Source organism: Cenococcum geophilum (genome assembly GCF_001692895.1).
Source record: "Cenococcum geophilum 1.58 unplaced genomic scaffold K441scaffold_5, whole genome shotgun sequence".
NCBI lineage: Eukaryota > Fungi > Ascomycota > Dothideomycetes > Gloniales > Gloniaceae > Cenococcum > Cenococcum geophilum.
Window position 1 is genome coordinate 71865 of NW_027137563.1, and position 18819 is coordinate 90683.

Here is an 18819-nt window from a genome sequence, read left to right on the forward strand (position 1 = left end):
TAAGAAGGAGCCTATCGCGAACCATTCGGCATCTGACAATTATCAAGAGCCGCCACCTCTCCTACTCCATCAATCTGGCAGAGCGGCGCGCACTAGAGCTCGAAGGACCTATACTTAATTAGCCCGTGGTAATTTTATATTAATCTTAAGTAATACTAACAAGGGTCCTAGTGATCCTAAGCTAAAAGAGGTTGGCATTCCGTCGAAATTAAAGCGATCGCGACAGGGAGCTTCTGTAGACGCGCATGAGGCCTATAAAGCTAGCGCACTTGCTATTAGGTCCCCTAAGGCTAANCGCACGCGTGGTAGTAAAAAGGGAAAGGATCCTGTTGAAATAGACGGCCGAATATTGGAGTATTACACATGTAAATAGTGCTTTGTTATTCAAATCAAAGTTCGCGATAGTGGCCCGTGCGGGCTTACTAATTGCTAAGTAATCATGGTTGTGTGGGATGGTTGTGCCCGGAGACTGCCCGATGAGGCTGCCCGGCGCAACTATTGCTGAAGTAGTAAGAGCAGATAGAAGTACTGTGGAGAAACGCGTGTTCAAGGAATGATACTGGAATGTACGTTGGTACAAATGTGAGTATATTCAGGCTCGGGTGCTGTGGAGGTGGATGTTGTCTCCTCTCCTTCCAAACGACCACCTTTTATATTCTTTCGTACCAGCTTTCTGCGGCCCCCCGTGGAGAATACTTTCGTATCTGCACCCCTTGGGATGGTGAATGTTGAACTATCCCTTGCAACGTCAGAGTAAGTGATCCGTGCGGGAACACTGTTTTCAAATCAACGCGTGTATCTATATAGAATTCGATCATCAATTACACAACCACCATGCCTTCTAATCGTGCTAGAATTGATATAGACCTTGTTCAGAAGACTCTGCAAAAGTCCCCCCAAATAAGACTGTGAAAACAGCTCCTCCTAAGCCCTATCGTTGCCCAATTTCGAACCTCTCTATATTGACAATTGGAACCACCATACTTCTGAGCACGGGCACCGAATTCAGCTAATCTAATTGGTTAGTTCTTATCGATAACCTGAGTGCCCATTTTGACGTTGCAAGGGATAATGTGGGCGAAAATAGCGTCAAAACTATCTGTTTTCTGCGGCAAATTTCCCTTAAATGGTCATAATTATGACCCCAACGAAAGTTTCAGGGAAATATGTCTCCAAAAGTGGATGGTTCGGATGCGGTTTTCAGATGCATATTTCCCACAAACGCCAAGCAGAGTCCTTCCAGCGTCGCTCCGTGTTTTGGCACGTGAAGATAAGATTATGGTTGATAAGACTTGCTGCCACAAGAACCCTCACAGTTTCGCATAATGTAGCTAATATACTAGAACCAAAGTAGATTGCACATCCATTGCTCAGTCGCGTTACGGAACGCACATTCAACGTTGTGAGGGATATTAGTGGCCAGAAAAGAGAGAAATCGCTTTCATAAGGATAAAAAATTTGTTGAAATCAATGCTAAGCAAAAAGCAGGCTTCCATCACATGAGCGAAGCCACCCATTCCTCTGCCTTGCCAGATATCCCTCAAAGGCACCAGCGTCAGTCGATAACATCGTCGTTGTTATCAGATACGCAGTACTGGACCCTCATCTAGCTATCCTTCTCTTTAGAGTCCTTGTCCAGTTCCAACTCGGTACAATTGCCTGCTCAACCGTCTAAACGTTTGTACAACATGGCCGAACTGCTGGCCGCAGGCACTGCGCTAGGTGTTGCCTCCAGTCTCGTAACCTTTAGTGATGTCGCATGGCGAGTTCTAAAGCGTCTTAAGGAGTACAACGATAGAACAGGTAATGCCCCGGCCGTCATTAAGAACATTAGCGCGCAACTGCCAGTTCTTATCGATAAGATGACGGAAGTGAAACTGGAGACAGAAAAGGGATCTGTATCAATCAACCCACAAACTGCACTTGCTGTGGCCGTAACAAGCTGCGACGAGCTTATCCAGCGTCTAGATGTCGTGACTAAGAAGCTGCTTCCTGAAGAGACGGACTCGAGGTCGAAGCGAATAAAGAAGGCTTTTTCCAGCGTCTACTACGAAAAGGAAGTGTCCAAAGCCTGGGGAGAAATTGAGAACTACAAAACATTGCTCATCCTTCATTTCACAGAGACAAAAGGGGCTGTCCAGGAGCTTGAGACACCACGATCAAAAAAGCCCATCTTTATGGTGCCGTTTGAAAGAGATCTGAAATTTGTTGGCCGCGTTGACATAAACACCGATATTAAGCAAGCTCTGCAGAGGCAGAGGCGTGTTGCAATTGCAGGAATTGGAGGCGTAGGGTGAGGTGCTCTAATTACCTTCGCAGAGACTATTAAACGTCATGGTGATCGCCGCTAACAGACCTGGTACAGGAAATCTCAAATAGCGATTGAGTATTGTTACCAATTCAAAGAGGAGTACCCCGAAGCACAGGTATTTTGGGTGCACGCCAGTACGGTCGCCAGATTTCGTCAAGCCTACCAAGATATCGCAAGGCGGCTTCTCATCCCTGGTTGGAATGATCCAAAGGTAGACACGCTCCAGCTTGTATACGAGCAGCTTACGGATAATGACAACTGCCGATGGCTTTTGATTCTGGATAACGCAGATGATACAGAGGTATTTTTTCCTTCAACCGAGGTGAAATCAAAGACGCAGGGCGAGCTGGGAGGCGTAGCCCGATATCTCCCCCATAACTCTAGTGGCTTAATTATCATCACTACAAGGGACACACGTGTGGGAAGGAAATTGGCGAATGGAGAAAAGCCAATTACTGTTCTACATATGACGGTGCAAGAAGCAAAAACCATGATGCTTTCTAGAGTATTAGAGAGCTGTTGCGAGTCCGATTTAGACCGACTCCTCGCTGACCTAGAATATCTGCCGCTTGCAATCACGCAAGCCGCTGGGTTCATCACTGAAACTCGCATTACGCTTTCAGCATATCTCAATCTTCTTAGCGCGAACAATGCAAGCATCCTAGACAAAGAGTTCGATGACTGGAGGAGGGATTCTGAAACATCAAATTCAGTAATCCAAACTTGGAAGCTCTCATTTGACCAGATAAAAAGGCGACACCCACGCGCCGCTGAGATACTCTCTCTAATGGCCGTTCTAGATCGACAAGGACTACAGTCATTTTTACTTTATGAAAATAATGAACAAGAAGCTGAATTTATTATGGCACTAGGAACTTTACAGGCATTCTTATTAATTACTTCTGAAAAAGGAGGGAGAGTATTTGAAATGCATCGTCTTGTGCAACTCGCGACCCAGAGGTGGCTTTACCTTCAGGGTTCGTTAAGCAATTGGCAAGAACGCGCACTAAGTGTATTGTCGGAGAAATTCCCGCTTGGAACTTATGAAAACTGGCCAATATGTGAAGTTCTTTCTCCCCATGCGCAGGTTATCCTACGCTGTACCTTTGAATCGAAATCTTGCATGCTGCAATATGCAAGGCTTCTTAATAATTTTGGATGGTATAACCAAACCCAAGGGCAGTACAAAGCAGCATACAAGAAAATCTCCGAGGCGCTTAAAGAAAGGGAGAAGGCGCTGGGGAAGGAGCATCCAGACGCGCTCACGAGCGTTAGTAACCTCGCTGAAGTACTCGAGAGCCAGGGCAAGTACGAAGCGGCCGAAGAGATGAATCGGCAAGCGCTCGATGGCAGGGAGAAGACGTTTGGGAAGGAGCATCCAAACACGCTCACGAGCGTCAATAACCTCGCTTTAGTGCTTCAATACCAGGGCAAGTACGAGGCGGCCGAAGAGATGAACCGGCGAGCGCTCGATGGCTACGAGAAGGCGTTGGGGAAGGAGCATCCTGACACGCTCGCAAGCGTCTATTGCCTTGCGTATTTGCTCTATAGACAGCAGGAGTATAATACTGCGTCAGAATTATACCAGAGGGCGTCCAGTGGCTTTAGGAAGACCCTCGGTTTGAGCCACCCTACTACTATTGCCTGCGAGAAGCATTACTCTTCTATGATGCAGAAGATGGGGCAGGACGTATAGGTTTAGCATCGGGTAGCACTCTTTTGCTATGCTAGCTTCTTACGGATAAATTATCTATTTAGCGGCCAAATTCTCCATTTAGGTTAGTACGTTTAAAGCATCTCTATTGTAGTGCTAACGTCATAAATATACAATTTATTAGGACTTAAGTATAAAAGGCCATTTAACAAGTCTTCTATTCGTACCTAGATAGAAATAAGCTTTATAGCACTAATACAGTAGCTAGATTACTTATGAAATGCCCTTTAGGTTTAGCTAAAGTACTGCGAGGTTATCAACCTGAATTGGACTTATTACCGTCTTACTACTCTCTCGGTTACCGACTCGGTCACCGACTTAGTCTACTACCCCTATATCATGTATATATAGTCTCTTTTCTTTATAGATCAATCTACACATGAGTCCTCATTTTCTGACCTGATTTTCAGGTCAATAGAGGTATAACTATAACCGAGTTCACGGGAGCTAGAAGCGGCCCTTAAGGGAACCAAAATCGGGCCTGGGTCCTGCTGCCGCTTGTTAATGTTCTAGTTTGCCTGATAGAGACGGTGCTTTTTGAGAATACAATGCGGAGATAGGCGGATATAAGGCAACAAGGTTGGCACGAACCTTTTACAGACAGGATTACCGTAAAAACTCTTTATAACGATATGGTTTTTTACATCGTCCATATTATTATACTAAAGGTATCGTTGTATTTAGACTTTGTACGTAAAACATATTAAACGTTAAAATTATGTAATAATATTGCATATGTTCTGCCCTATACTGGCTTAAGCCGCGTTTTGGAAAATTCCTGCTTTATACTAGAACAAATCGTCTTTAAAAAGAAACGATTTGTGTATCGGTTTTATCGTCTTAATTCCAGAACAATTGCTTCGTTCTAGAAAAGATCTTTAAAAGATTAGGCCAATTATAAGGTAGTATAGCAGCGTAAGGCTTACTAATGCCTATGCACGAATTATAAAGCTCTTTAAAATATATTATACTAATAACTTCGGTTTTCTTCCCCTCTTAATCTAATTAGTAAATTGTTATTAGATAACGTCTAGATTAGCCTTAAATTACCCTAACTATATATACACGACGTCGCTAAAACGGCTAGTTAATAAGCCTAAGTTTAGTAGTTAGTTTATATCTTATACCTAAGTATAAGGCATTTTTATAGAGCTCTTATAGAGCCTCCTAAGGTATTAATTTTCTTATTACGATTACCCAATTAGGACTAGCGCAGGGGCTCTAAAAGTTAAACTTCGCAAGCTTTAACGTCTATTAAATTTTATTATTAGTTCTTCCTTATTTACCACCTCTATATATAACTTAATTAGATCCTTAATAAGATATACGTCTTATCTATAAGTTCTAAATATATATTAACTTAATTACCAGCTTAAATCTAATACTAGTAATAGTAATATTAACCTCTATAACCTTTATAACTACCTCCGCTATAACGGAACCTTATAGCAGGAACTACGGTAGATTTGTTAATAGGCTAGGTGTATAGGTAAAGTAGGAAATTAACAACGTAATAATAACTAGTAGAGTGGTTGCCTAATAGATTAACTCTAATTGTATTCTAAGAATTACTATAAAGAGAGAAACTATTTAGGTAGGGACCGAGGGTCCTTAAATACACATCCGTACTCCTATAAAAGTCCTTACTCTGTCTACTTTATCTACTTTATCTACTCTATTGCGGATCCTATAGATTGCATAAATTATATAGATTATATTATATAACCTTAGTTACTATTTCTTATTATATAGCTCTACCGGTTTTATTCTAAACTATACCTATATTAACTAACTAGCTTCTTCTAACTCTTCTCTAAGTAGTTATAATATTGTACTTAAAGCGTCTATAATACTATCTCCCTTCTCTTTATCTTTATTCTTAAAAATATCTAGTATCTCTAGGTTGTTTACTAGAGGTATAATATCTATTTAATTAATTTAGTTAATATCTTTACTTATTATACCTAAGGCTCCTTCTTCTTCTATAGCTTGTTGGTCTTATACTATTACTGCAATATTATTTTTAGGTAAGATTATATTATCTTTATATTTTTATTATGCAAAAGAAGGGTTAGTTTATATTACGCTGGCAAGTCCTTTATCTCGGCAACCCTCTTTATATTTAGAGTGTACTAAAGTAAATATTTAATTATCCTATAATATTTGCTTTATTTTTAACGCTAAGTATATATATTTTATTACTTTTAATAGTCTTTAAGTTCCCTAAGTAATTTATTATAGGGTTTTAGGTTTAATTTACTATTATAAAGCTTAATAATAAGCTCTTAGTTACTTTTACTAAACTTTATTATTCTTATAACGCTAAAAAGGAGGCTGCTAATACTTAGCAACACGCTCTTAATTCTTAGCTTACTACGTCCACTTAATTAATCCGTCTTAAAAAGGGTTATAAGAAGGTGCGTTTTAAGGAGTAGAAACTTATAGAATAAGGTTTATAGGAATTTGGCGATAAAAGAACGGATTCTCTTCTAATAGGGAAGGAAATATCTCCAAATACCTTAGCAGGTGCTCCTCTTAGGTCCCCCTTAGGTGGTTTATTCTTTAGTAATTCTTCTTTATTAATACTGCCTAACCTTTTCTCTTTTAATACTCCTGTACCTTTCCTATAGCGTTTTTTAAATTTTTTAGTAGCTTCTAGGTAGTCTTGTTATAGCCTATCTACTTTACCTTATACTATATTTTATTATTAATGTCCTTATAACTAATAATCTTTAAAACTTACTATTTATTTTTTTCTTATCCTCTATACGTGTCCGCCTTATAAACCGGTAGCTTAATATTCCTATATACTAGTTCTAGTATCGCAATATACTATATAGGGTAGATCTTCATTTTGGCTAGTAAGTTTAACTTAAATATAACTAGTGAAATTCTTTATATAATTTTAAAAGGTCCTAGTTTAACGTAGTTTAACTTCTTACTTAGTTATTGTTGGGAATAAGGCAAATTGCCGCCACGTGAGGTAAGTTGCCGTTACGTGTCGCCGCGACACTAGCGTGGCGAAGAGCCTTAAGCCCTTCGTCCTTAATTAAGAATAATAACAACTATTATACTACCTACAACCTATAGATACGTAATATTACCTTATAAGACCAACACTAATTAGTGGTTAACTTTACTGTTATACTATAGAATAGCTAGGTATTCTACTAAGAAGAGACGAGCTACTGTACTAGTGCTACTTGTGCTAAAGGAAGTTGTTTTTTAAAGTTAGAACTAGTCCTAAACCTTAAATAGAACTCTTCTATAAATCTAAGGATTTAAAGGCCAGAACTAGTCCTAAGCCTTTCTTAGATTATAGATTTTTGCGTCTATTACATAGAATAACACGCTTTATAAGTCTTTGTAATTTAAGGCTAAAACTAGTCCTAAGCCCTATAATCGTAAATATATGTTATAAACGCGTACTAAATAATAAACGCGTACTAAATAACGAACGCGTACTAAACAACAATCCCTACCCTAATAATACTTCCCTCCCCCTAAAAACATGGCTACGCCTACCTTAAATAACTAGGAAGACTCCTTATTACTAGGGGTAGCTTTATACGCGAAACTTATTAATAAAAATTAGGATAAATTTACCTTTAATATAACAACTTATACCGTAAAATAAGTTAATAGCTTTCTCCTATATTATATTATATTTTACTAAAGTAAATACTACGCCAATTTATAGCTATGGGAATATTTTAGGGAGGATTTTATAGGATAGACCGCTAATACCTAGGCACTTAGCAATATTAATATTGTTTAGGATTTTTAAGACTTTCTTTATAGGAATAGGGTATATATTGCTAAGAACAGTAACCCAATTACTAGCAATATTTAGGCTATTATTATTAGTATAGAAGAACTAGTATAGACGGAAGCTAAGATTATACGTTAACTATAAAAACCTAAAACTAACCTATATTCTTTAAAAGGCAACTTTAATTTAGAATAAAACCTTTAGAACGCTACTCTTTTACCTAGGGGTACTCTCCTACCTAGAGGTGCTTTCTTACCTAAAGGTACTTTTTCTCTATCTTTATTACTTTTAGCTTCTTTACTCTAGCTAACCGGTAAGCCTTTATCTTAAGAAGTTACAAATCTAATAAAGGTATATTTAAATAAAGAGAAGAAGTTTAGAGGAGAATTATATAATATATTTAGAGTAAAACTATAGGTCTTTTATAACTGTTATAATAAGGTTAGAATTTAACGCTACTAGTTCTATTACGCTTTCTCTATTATATTAAAGCGACAGGTAGTAACATTCTATTATAACTATATTATAGGTAGAAACTATAGCTTTAATATAATACTTTAGCTTACTAAAGCCTACTTTAAGACTAATAAAAATTGCTAACTCTATATGTCTAAATAGCGGGAGACTATATTTTAGAGAGTTATTACTTTTAACCTAATAAAGACTTGTCTAGAGTATCTTTAATTACTCTTTAATAAACTCCAGAAAATCTAATATAGTTTTACTAAAACTTACTAAAATAAGAATAGTTTAAGGGACTAGGTTATCTTAGCCTACTATAGCGTTCCTAAGTGTAATTTAGCGCTATATAAACCTATAGATATATTTAAAGGAGTATATATTAAACTACGCTCTGCTATAGGTACTATAATATAAATATAAGAATCCTAATAATTTTATACTAAAAACCCTATTTAAACTAGGATTCTAAACTAATATAATTATAACTAGACTAATTAAATATATAGTGGCCGGAGTTAGGGATATAGTAAAGGGTATAATTAATATTAACTATAAAGTAATCGTAGAGGTCCTTATAGAAGTTTATTTTAGAGTAACTATTAAAAAAAGTGCTATATTTATAAGAAGCTAAATTACTAGTTAATTAGGCACTCTCTTAATAAGCGAAAGGAGGTATATAATAAGTTTTAATAGAGTATAAGAAATATTAGAAATTATAAGGTTATTATAGCCTACTTCTAAAGCTTTCTAGTTTAATATAAAGGCGTAGAAGACTTTAAGGATAAGGTTAATAAGGCTAAATAACTCCTTATAGATATAAAAATTAAGAACTACTCTCCTAACTAATACTTTACTAAGTATAGTAAGGTAAATAGTATATAAACCGTTGCTATTCTTAATAACTAATTTACGCTCCATTCTGTTATAAAGTTAGATATCTTTAATAAGCTAAAGGAAAATTCTATATTCTCCTTTAATAATAAATACTCAGTAAACATCTTTTATGGTATTATGCTAGATACTAGAGCCGTAGAAGTATCTATAGTAAAAGAACCTTAAGTTTAAGCTTTTTAGTAGCTTAATAGCTTTATTTAGATTAACTAATTAACGGCAGGCTAATATATAATTCATTTTAGAAAGGGCACTATAATTTCCCTTAGTATAATTAGGGTCTAAACTCCCTTAGGGTATATTACGTTCTATATTATTCCTATAAATACCCTATTTCTATTCTACATCCGTAATATAGATAAATTAAGTATTAAGCTCGATAACCTTAAGAATATACTCGTTTAGGGAGATAATTAGGTACCCGTTGTATGCAAGTAGGGTTACCCTTAGTTGCTCCTTTAATAGCTAAAAAGGAGCGTTGCTTAGAGTTACTTAACCAAGCTAGAGCTACATTAACTACACTATTGTTTTAGCCACCTATCCGTTTATTAATTACTTAGGGTTCTTTAGTAAGTAGGCTATAAAGTTAAGGTTAAGGTAATTAAGCATCTTATAAAATACTACTATTACTACTAAATAAACTAGAAGTCCCCTAGCCGATTTAAGTTTACCCTTAAAGATAACTATAACTTTAACTTCTATATTATTGTTAACGTTATATATCTTAGCGGTAAGCTAGTACTTTAAGTTATTAACTTTTTAACCTTCTTTTAAGCCGTACGTTTTTTTAAAGAATATATTAGCTAGGAACGCATAAAATACCCTTTAATTATACTAGATTAATGTCTACCTAGGACCCCCTAATTAAATCGTCTATAATATAGAAAAGAACTTCTTATCTATAGAGTTTTAATAATAGATAAAGGCAATAGCAATTAGGGTTAAGGAAGTCCCTATTAAGGTATATAATAGTATTAGAAAAGTAAAACAATATTATATACTATTACGCCGCGTATATAAGATTATTTCTTTAAAACTAGAGGATACTAGTAAAAAGCTTATCTTATAAATAGCTATTAAAGCTATTAATAATTCCGCTGGCCTAGATAGACTTATACCTACGTTACTAGTCTTTAGCGCCTACCCTTAAATAACTAATAATTCTCTACTATTTCCCTCTATTATATAATAAGCTAAGGCTATTTATAAGGTAACGAAGGAGGTATAACGTCTTTACGCCACATACTAGGTCAACGACGTATTAGGAATAAGAAATGGCCTAAATACCTTAATTATACTTAATCTACTACTTTAGTCTAAGGTACGCGTATAGCGTAAAAAGGGAGGATAGTTAGGCCTATATTAACTTATTANAATTAATAGTTAAACTTNNACTATTTANATNCCTTATANACCTACTTAATTCNATTTAANNGTTATTAAGCTTTACTATAAAGATAATAGTTTTAAGCCTTTATAGGATGCCCTAAAGGAGAACCATAATTAATGTACTCTAGAAGGCGACTATAATTCTAATATAATTATAGTAGAGGTTCCGTAACTATAATGCGGTAGAGGTCGCCTAAAGGGATTATAAAATTGCTAATATCTTATTAATTTTAAAGAGTAATTTATTGCCGCCATTAAGAATAGAGTTAAGTTATTAATAGCCTTTATAACAGCTAAGGAGAAGGCTAACTTTAAGCTCGTAAAACAGCTCTAAAAGAAAGGTTATATTATAACCCCTAGAGTTCCTTTCTAAGCATCTAATAAGTAGGAGATTAATAGTTTTATTATAAGAGGAGTTTTTAAATTTAAGAAGTATAACCTTACTAAGTTTAATAGAGTTTACATCTTTAAGTTAAGAATAGTTAATAAGATTAAGGGCAAAGCTATTAACGCCCTATTTAAGAATTTAAGGCTTATTATTTAAGGCTATAACAATAATAGTAAGGAGGTAATTCTTATATAATCTCCTATAATTTAATAAGCTAGTTAGCGAATTATTATTATACTAGCTCCCTCCTTAATAAAGAACGGAATAGCGGTTTATTTATGAGATATTACTTAGGCCTATACCTAATTAGAGACGTACCTTTAGCACTTAATACTAGTATACCTTTTAGAGTAAATTCGCTACTAATATCCTAAAGATATAATTATGGTTGTGCTTAAGCCACTATATAGAATTGTAAAGGTAGGAACTTATTAGTGGGCTACCTATAGTAAGTACTATAAAGAGAAGCTCTTAATAACTACTTCTATATTTAATTTATACTTCCTTATCGCAACTATGGGAACCCTATTTAGAATTATTGGTATATAAACTAATAATATAATTATCTTAGAAGACGACCAATTCTTAGCTCTTAAAGAAGATAAGCTAGTAAAGGCAAATCTTATAGTAAAGCTAAAGGAAAAGCTTAATTTAATAATACTATTACTTTTTAATAGATGCATCCTTTCCCTAAATAAGGATTCTATTACTTTACGCTAGAAGGGCCAAGATAAGAAGATTAACGTTATTAACGCTAATTCTCTAAAGTAAGGATATATGGAGTAACGCGCTTGCGGAGTATATATTACTTCTATCTATTAACCTAAGGCTTTATTTAATCTCTTTATTACCACCTAATACTAGAAACTAACTAAGGATAACGTTCTTGCCCTAAATAAACGTCTTTTCTAGTAAATAAACTATCTTAATTAGGGACTACTCTATATACCTATTAATCTTCCTACCGCTAAGCTCTTTATATTTATTAATAGATCGTTTATAAATAATAAAGATTTTAGCTCTTAGCTAGGATATAATAATAATAATAATTTATTGCTTAACGTCCGATTTGGATCCCTATTGGGCCCACGCGGACTACTCCTTATTTACATATAGGGAGAAAACTCTATTTAAGAAAAATAAGAAAACCCCGTGATCCATCTCCCCGCCTTTTAGGACTCGCCTACTTAGCGCCTACAAGTCGCCTATAGTGCTCTACTACCTTACTATTTAACCTCNTTAGGAACCACTNCTGCCGTAACAAGCCTACGGACGCGCTAGTATNANAAACTNTTACTCTACTACTNTAGAGTTACTAGGGGGCACCTNCTNCTNGCCCCCTTNCCTTCTATTACNATTTCCCTTACAACCCAGAACTAATTTAGNANATTTTAACTAATAAGCCACTAGGTAACCGCCTTAAGGCCTTTTTATATTAAGAGCAGTGTATTATAGTTCTCTATGCTAGCTGCTAAGAGCATTATTTCTTAATTAGTGCGTAGGGGGTATAGCAGTATTACGTATTTTGGTGTCTGTTTTAGCTAGCTACATTTATATCTTAGGCTACCTACTAGGATACTTACCTAGTAAAGCCAATCTTTTAGTCCTATTACCCCTGTTCTTAAGAGTGTTGCTATTATATTTTCTACCTTTATTAGGCCTTCTTAGAGCCCTTAGGTATTTACCCCCTATAGCATTAACTATATTATAGCTTAGGTTCATCTTATCTAAGTTAGCCTCTATACCTTTAACTTCTATTTACCTCTCTAGCGTTAGTCCAACCAGTATTACATTATAGTAGATAGTTTCCCAGCGTTCTTATGTATTCTACTTTAGCTCCTTTCTCTATCTTGCTATTATCTTTACTAACCTCTTATACGTCTCCCTTCCTCCTCTATATGGGCCTAGGCCCTAAAGTAATACTATTCTTCTTCTACTTTCTTTACTTATTTCTCTAATATCTCTTCCCTACTTTAGGGTTGTTGGTTTGTTCTCCTATAGGGCACCCTAGGGTCCCTNTATAGTTTACTTAGGCGTGTCTTAATATACTTTATAACATTAGAGTTACGTTTATTTTGCATTTTTTATATTGTAGCGGCTTTAATATATAACTATAGGGGGGGAATATTAGATTTCTTTTTAAGCAGTGCTGTGGCCGTTCGCTTATACCCGCCTATAATACTCTAGAGGCAGGCTATTTGGACCTTTTAAAGTAGTTTAAGGAGTAATTTTAGGGGGCCCTTCTTAGTTTCTCTAATGGCCTAAATACTGGATCTATATATTATGGTTAGCCAGACGACTGCTGTATATAGTAGGCGTAACCTCTAAAAGCATAGACCCTATATAGAATTAACAATCCTAGATAAAGCAATAAACTGTGCTTGGCCTTTATAGGCCACTTATGCCGCATATGCGCTCTACTAAAGCTTGCTATCTACCTATACTTCTAGTACCCTTAGGCCCTAAACTGGTTAACCCCTAAAGCCTTAAATGCGAATTATATACTAAAGATCTGTAGATTAGTTGCGTTTTCTTATAAAATAGATTAGCTAGTATTTCTCTGGTAAGAATTGGACTCTATAATGTCTTACCTATTTTATATAAGTGTTATAGGCTTTCTTTAGTGTTCTGCAATTCTCTGCGGCTGTTAGCCCGTATATAATTAGGTTTATATCATTAATAAAGCCTATCCCCTAGGTTGCCCCTTTCTTAAAGGAGTTAAGTAGGTTACTTATAAAGAAAAGGAAGAGTATAGGCAAGAGGGGTAATCCTTATAGTATTCCTGTTGTAACTGTAATAGGGGGGCTCTAGTATCCGCTAAAGACTAGTAATGTTTCTTTCTGGCCTATAAACCCTTAGATAAATTATATAATCTATTTTAGGAAGCCCTTTGCCCTAAGGATATATAGGAGACGCTTGTGGGGTATATTGTCGTAGGCACTACTAATATTTAGGCTAAGTATTAATACTATAAAGTCCTTTCGCATCGCTTATATAGATTTAATAGTGGTAGCGAGTAGCGTAAGTGCTGATAGTATTAAGCGGTTCTTTCTTGCCCCTATTTGGCTTTGTAGTAGTAGGGCGTGTTCCTCTACTATATCTACTATGTGTTCTGCTATTACCCTTTCTAAGATTTTGCTAAGGGTGTTTTTTAAGGCAATAGGGCGGTAGCTTCCTGGGATTAAGTAATCTGCTTTGCCTTCTTTTTATAGGATAACCATCGTTATAGATCTTCTAAGTTGCGGGTAGTAGCCTATAGCAAAGTATGCTCTAGCTATATCTATAAGCTAAGGTGCTATAAGTGGCCTATAGGTTTTTAGGGCCTTATTTAGAATCCTATCTAGTCCTAGTACTATATTGTTTGAAAGGCGGCTAATAGTTCTAGCTATTTCCTCTATTGTCATGTCGCTGTTGACCCGTAGGCGAGTCACCGGTATTTCGCCCGTGATATCACTGAGGTCTGCTGGAGCCGGTTGGGGATTAGCTAGGATATAAGATTATTATTATAAATAAATCTACTAGAGAGAATAACTTTATAATCTATAGTAATCTTATTTACTAGAGCTTAACTAAAAGTAAGTGTATTACTTAAAGCGTTCTAGCGTTAAAGATATATAGAATAGTTAGCGGAGTTAATATAGCAATTATAATTAGAACTACCCTTAAGATAATTATAAATTAGCTTAAACTTCCTATTATCCCTATAATCGTATACACCGACTTATATTCCCTTTATAAGTGTTTAGTTAAGCTTAGTACTATAAAGGAGAAGCGCCTTATAATTAATATTATAGTACTTTAACAATCCTATAAGTATTAAGAACTCTTTAAAATCTAATAAATTAATAGCTAAAATAACCTAGTAGATATAATAACGAAGGTAAGCCTAAATAAGGCACTAGAGACGTTTATAAATATAAATACTTTACGTATATAAGTTAAAGGTTAGGTTAAGAGGGAAACTTAAAGAAGTTAAGATCTTATAAAACTTTAACCGCTAGTTAAAGTTATCTAATTAGTTAGATTCTTGCTAAGAGCGCTATACTTAATTAATTTAGGTAGCGGTATAGAGTTCTACCAATGCTATTTATTAAGCTAGCTAATTAGGATTTTCTATACCCGGTATAGAAAATCGCTATTAGCTCGCTTACTACTAGCGCCTTAGCGGCTACTTATCTTTGCGTTAACCCCTAACGCCTTTCCTTTTCTCCTTTTTTTCCTTAGCTTTGTATCTTTATATAATAGTAATCTATAAGTGTATATAAATAGCAACTATAAAAGAAGAGTTATTAGTGTTGGGAATAAGGCAAATTGCCGCTATGTAAGGCAAGTTGCTGTTACGTATTGCCGCGACACTAGCGTAGCGAAGAGCCTTAAGCCCTTTGTCCTTAATTAAGAATAATAACAACTATTATACTACCTATAACCTATAGATACGTAATATCACCTTATAAAACCAATAGTTATTAACTTTTAAAAATTTTATATAGTAGCTATACTTTATCTCCCTCCTTAAGATCTAGTCCCTTAGATCTCTTAGTATTATAGTACTTTTTTATTCTTTACTATACCACCTTAACTGTTTCCGTAAAGTATATATAAAGATTTATTAGTATCTCTATTCTTTACTTAGCTATACTACTTATTTTCTTTACCTAGCGTAGTAATAATAATAATATTCTTAGCTCGTATCCGTAATTTGCCTTAAATAGTAATATATCTATTCCTTTTTAAGGTGTTATATTATATACGAACTATATAACTAGTAATAATAATACCTAATTATTCTATATATAATTAATATAATGCCTTAGATACTATTCTAGTGTTTAATTTAATCATTTTATCTAATTGTCCGTCTGCAGATAATATGCGGTAGAAGTTACTACTTAAATTCCTTATTCCGCTAAGAATACCTCCTAAAATACTACTATAAATCTTAGATCTCTATCTAATATAATCTTATTTAGTGCTCTATATCTTATAAACACTTCTTTAATATAGATTTTAGCGATATCTTCCGCTAAGATTTCTTCTGTGCATGCTATAAAGTATCCCTACTTTATTAGCTTATCTATTATTACTAAGATTACGTTATAATCTTATCTGGTAATAGAATCTTTTAATTTTAGTAACTTTATAATAAAGTTCTATAATATAACCTCCTATAGTCTCTCTAGTATTTTAATAGGTTATAGCCCTTTATATAGCTTATGTCTTGCTAGTTTATTCCTTTAATAATTTAAATATTCCTTTATAACTTATCTCGCTAGTTCTTAGATTCTATTAATAATATACTTCTCTTAAAGTCTTAATACTAAGCCTATAGCTCTATTATATCCTTAAGTTAATCCCTTATAAAATAACTTAATAAATTCTTTTATAATGTTTCTTAGCATATATATTACTTTTTAATTTTTATATTATTTTAAGTTTAGATCCTTTATTTATATATCTTAAATCTTTTATAACTAATTACTCTTTAGTAACTTATAGGTCTAACTAGTTTCCTTTATTACTATAATTTTTGGGTAATTATATCTAATTAAACCGTTTATATCTTTTTATAGTAAAGCCCCTAATAGCTTTTTATTATTTTATAGTTTAGCCTTTTTACTTAGAGTATTTACTTATGTATTATCTATACCCTTAGTATACTAAATCTTAAAATAGTATTTTATAAGCATCTCTATCTATCTAACTTATCTCTAATTAAGTTCTTTTATTATTAGGAACCCTATTAGGTTCTTATAATCTATCTTAACTATAAATAGCTTTTCTATACCTTATAAGAATACTCTTTATTTCTAAAGTACTATAACTATACCTAATAACTCCTTATTATAGATATTATAGTTTAGTTCTAGTAGTATTATCTTCTAACTATAGTATGCTACTAGGTGCCATTTATCCTTATATTTCTATAGAAAGTATACCCCTAGTATAAAGTCTAATACATCCATTTTAACTACTATCTTTAGTTTTAGTTAGTAGATTTTAAGGACTAGGTCTTAAGTAAATAACTCCTTAACCTCCTTAAATAGTTTCCTTTATTCTTCTCTCTATACCTAAGGTTTTTCTTTCTTTATTAACCTTATAAACGGCTTAATATTCTTTAACTATTAAGCTATAAACCTTCTGCAGTAATTACAAAACCCTAAAAATAACCTTAACTATATAAGGTTCTCTAGTTTTTACTAATTTACTATAGCCTTAATCTTCTTTAAATCTATACTAAGTTAGCCTAGTTTAATAATAAATCTAATAAAATCTATCTTCTTAGTAAAGAATTCGCATTTCTTAATTACTACTAGTATTTATTCTTCTTATAGTCTCCTTAAAACCGATTTAATGTATTCTCCGTGTTCTTCCTTACTTATTAAGTAGATAATAATATTATTAAGGTATACTATAATAAATTTATCTAAGTATTCTCTTAATATATTATTAATACGCTTTTAGAACGTTACTAGTGCGTTTATAAGCCTAAATTATATAACTAATAGCTTATATAGTCCTTCCTTTAACTTAAAGGCTACCTTCTATTTATTACCTTCCTTAATTCTTATCTAATAGTACGCCTATCTTAGATCTATCTTTATAAAGATTTATATATTACTAATCCTATCTTAAATCTCGCTAATTAAGGGTAAAAGATACCTATCCTTCCTAGTAATGCTATTTAACTATTTATAGTTAATATATAGTCTAAATTTCCCATTTTTTTTAATATAAATAGTACTAGATATCCCGCTAATAACTATAATAGTCTAATATATCCCTTTTATAAGTTTTTCTAGATAAACTCTTTTAGTGCTTTCCCTTCTTCCTTAGTAAGCTTATAGATTAGAAAGAACCTTAGATTTATTCCTAGTTTTAATTCTATCTTATAGTCCTATACTGCGTATTTTAATAGCTTTTCACTTTTTAGTGACTATAGCTTTTTGCCGTATTTATAGTATCTCTTTAGTATATAACTTAACCCTTTCTCGGTTTCCTTATATATTACTTTAACTTAATACTATACTATCTTAGCCTATTACTACATTTTACGGCATTAAGTATCTTTAATATTAACCTAACCTATAATCTAATTAATCTTTAGATTATATTTCTATAACTAAGGCATTCCTAATACTACCTTATTATTCCCTAATAGTAATATATTAAAAGACATTTTAATTTTTTTTTTTTTAAAATAGTTATCTAAATAGGTCCTATTTTAAGGTTAATAATACTTTCTCTATAGGCTATTAGATTTCCTAAAATCGTAACTAATAAATAAGGGTGCTCTTTTTGCCTATATAGTAGCCCTATCCTTTTAATTACTACTAGTAAGATATAGTTCCTTATTACTCTACTATCTACTAATACTTTAAACTGTTAATCTTACTATTTAACTTATAAATTTAAGTATTATCCTTAAATTTCTTTAAGGGTCTAAGGCTTTACTACTAGCTCCCTCTAGTCCTATAGGCCTTTACTTTTCCTAACTATTAGCTACTAGATCCTTATATATTTAGCTCTTTTTTTAGCTAATATTTTATTTACTTTTTATTCTTAATATACTATAGATATATATTCTCTAGGCATTCCCACTACTATTATCCATTTAAGTATTTTTCCGTAAAGAATCTTTTTAGTTAAAGTATTAAGTTTCCTAACTTCTAGACTTCTACTAGATGCCAGCTATATATATACTTAGTATTTCTATACTATTACTTATTTAGCGCCTAATATATCCTTATAGGGTATTTTTAATATTTATCCTTTAGTGCTTTATATATATTATATATATTATTTATATAAGCTATCTATAATAGGGTATAATATACTAGGTAACCTAGGTTAACTCTTAGCTTATTTTTATTCTTAAGTTTAAACCTTTATTA

At 33.5% G+C, this 18819-nt stretch overlaps 1 protein-coding gene across 1 annotated transcript; it reads left to right on the forward strand.

Annotated features, from left to right (window-relative positions):
* Positions 1-1688: 1688 nt before the first annotated feature.
* Positions 1689-4007, forward strand: K441DRAFT_602909 (uncharacterized protein; the record flags this gene model as incomplete). The annotated part of the gene is made up of 2 exons (XM_067645283.1): positions 1689-2293; positions 2366-4007. 2 exons carry the CDS (start codon positions 1689-1691, stop codon positions 4005-4007), a joined length of 2247 nt encoding a protein of 748 aa, XP_067508331.1.
* Positions 4008-18819: the final 14812 nt, after the last annotated feature.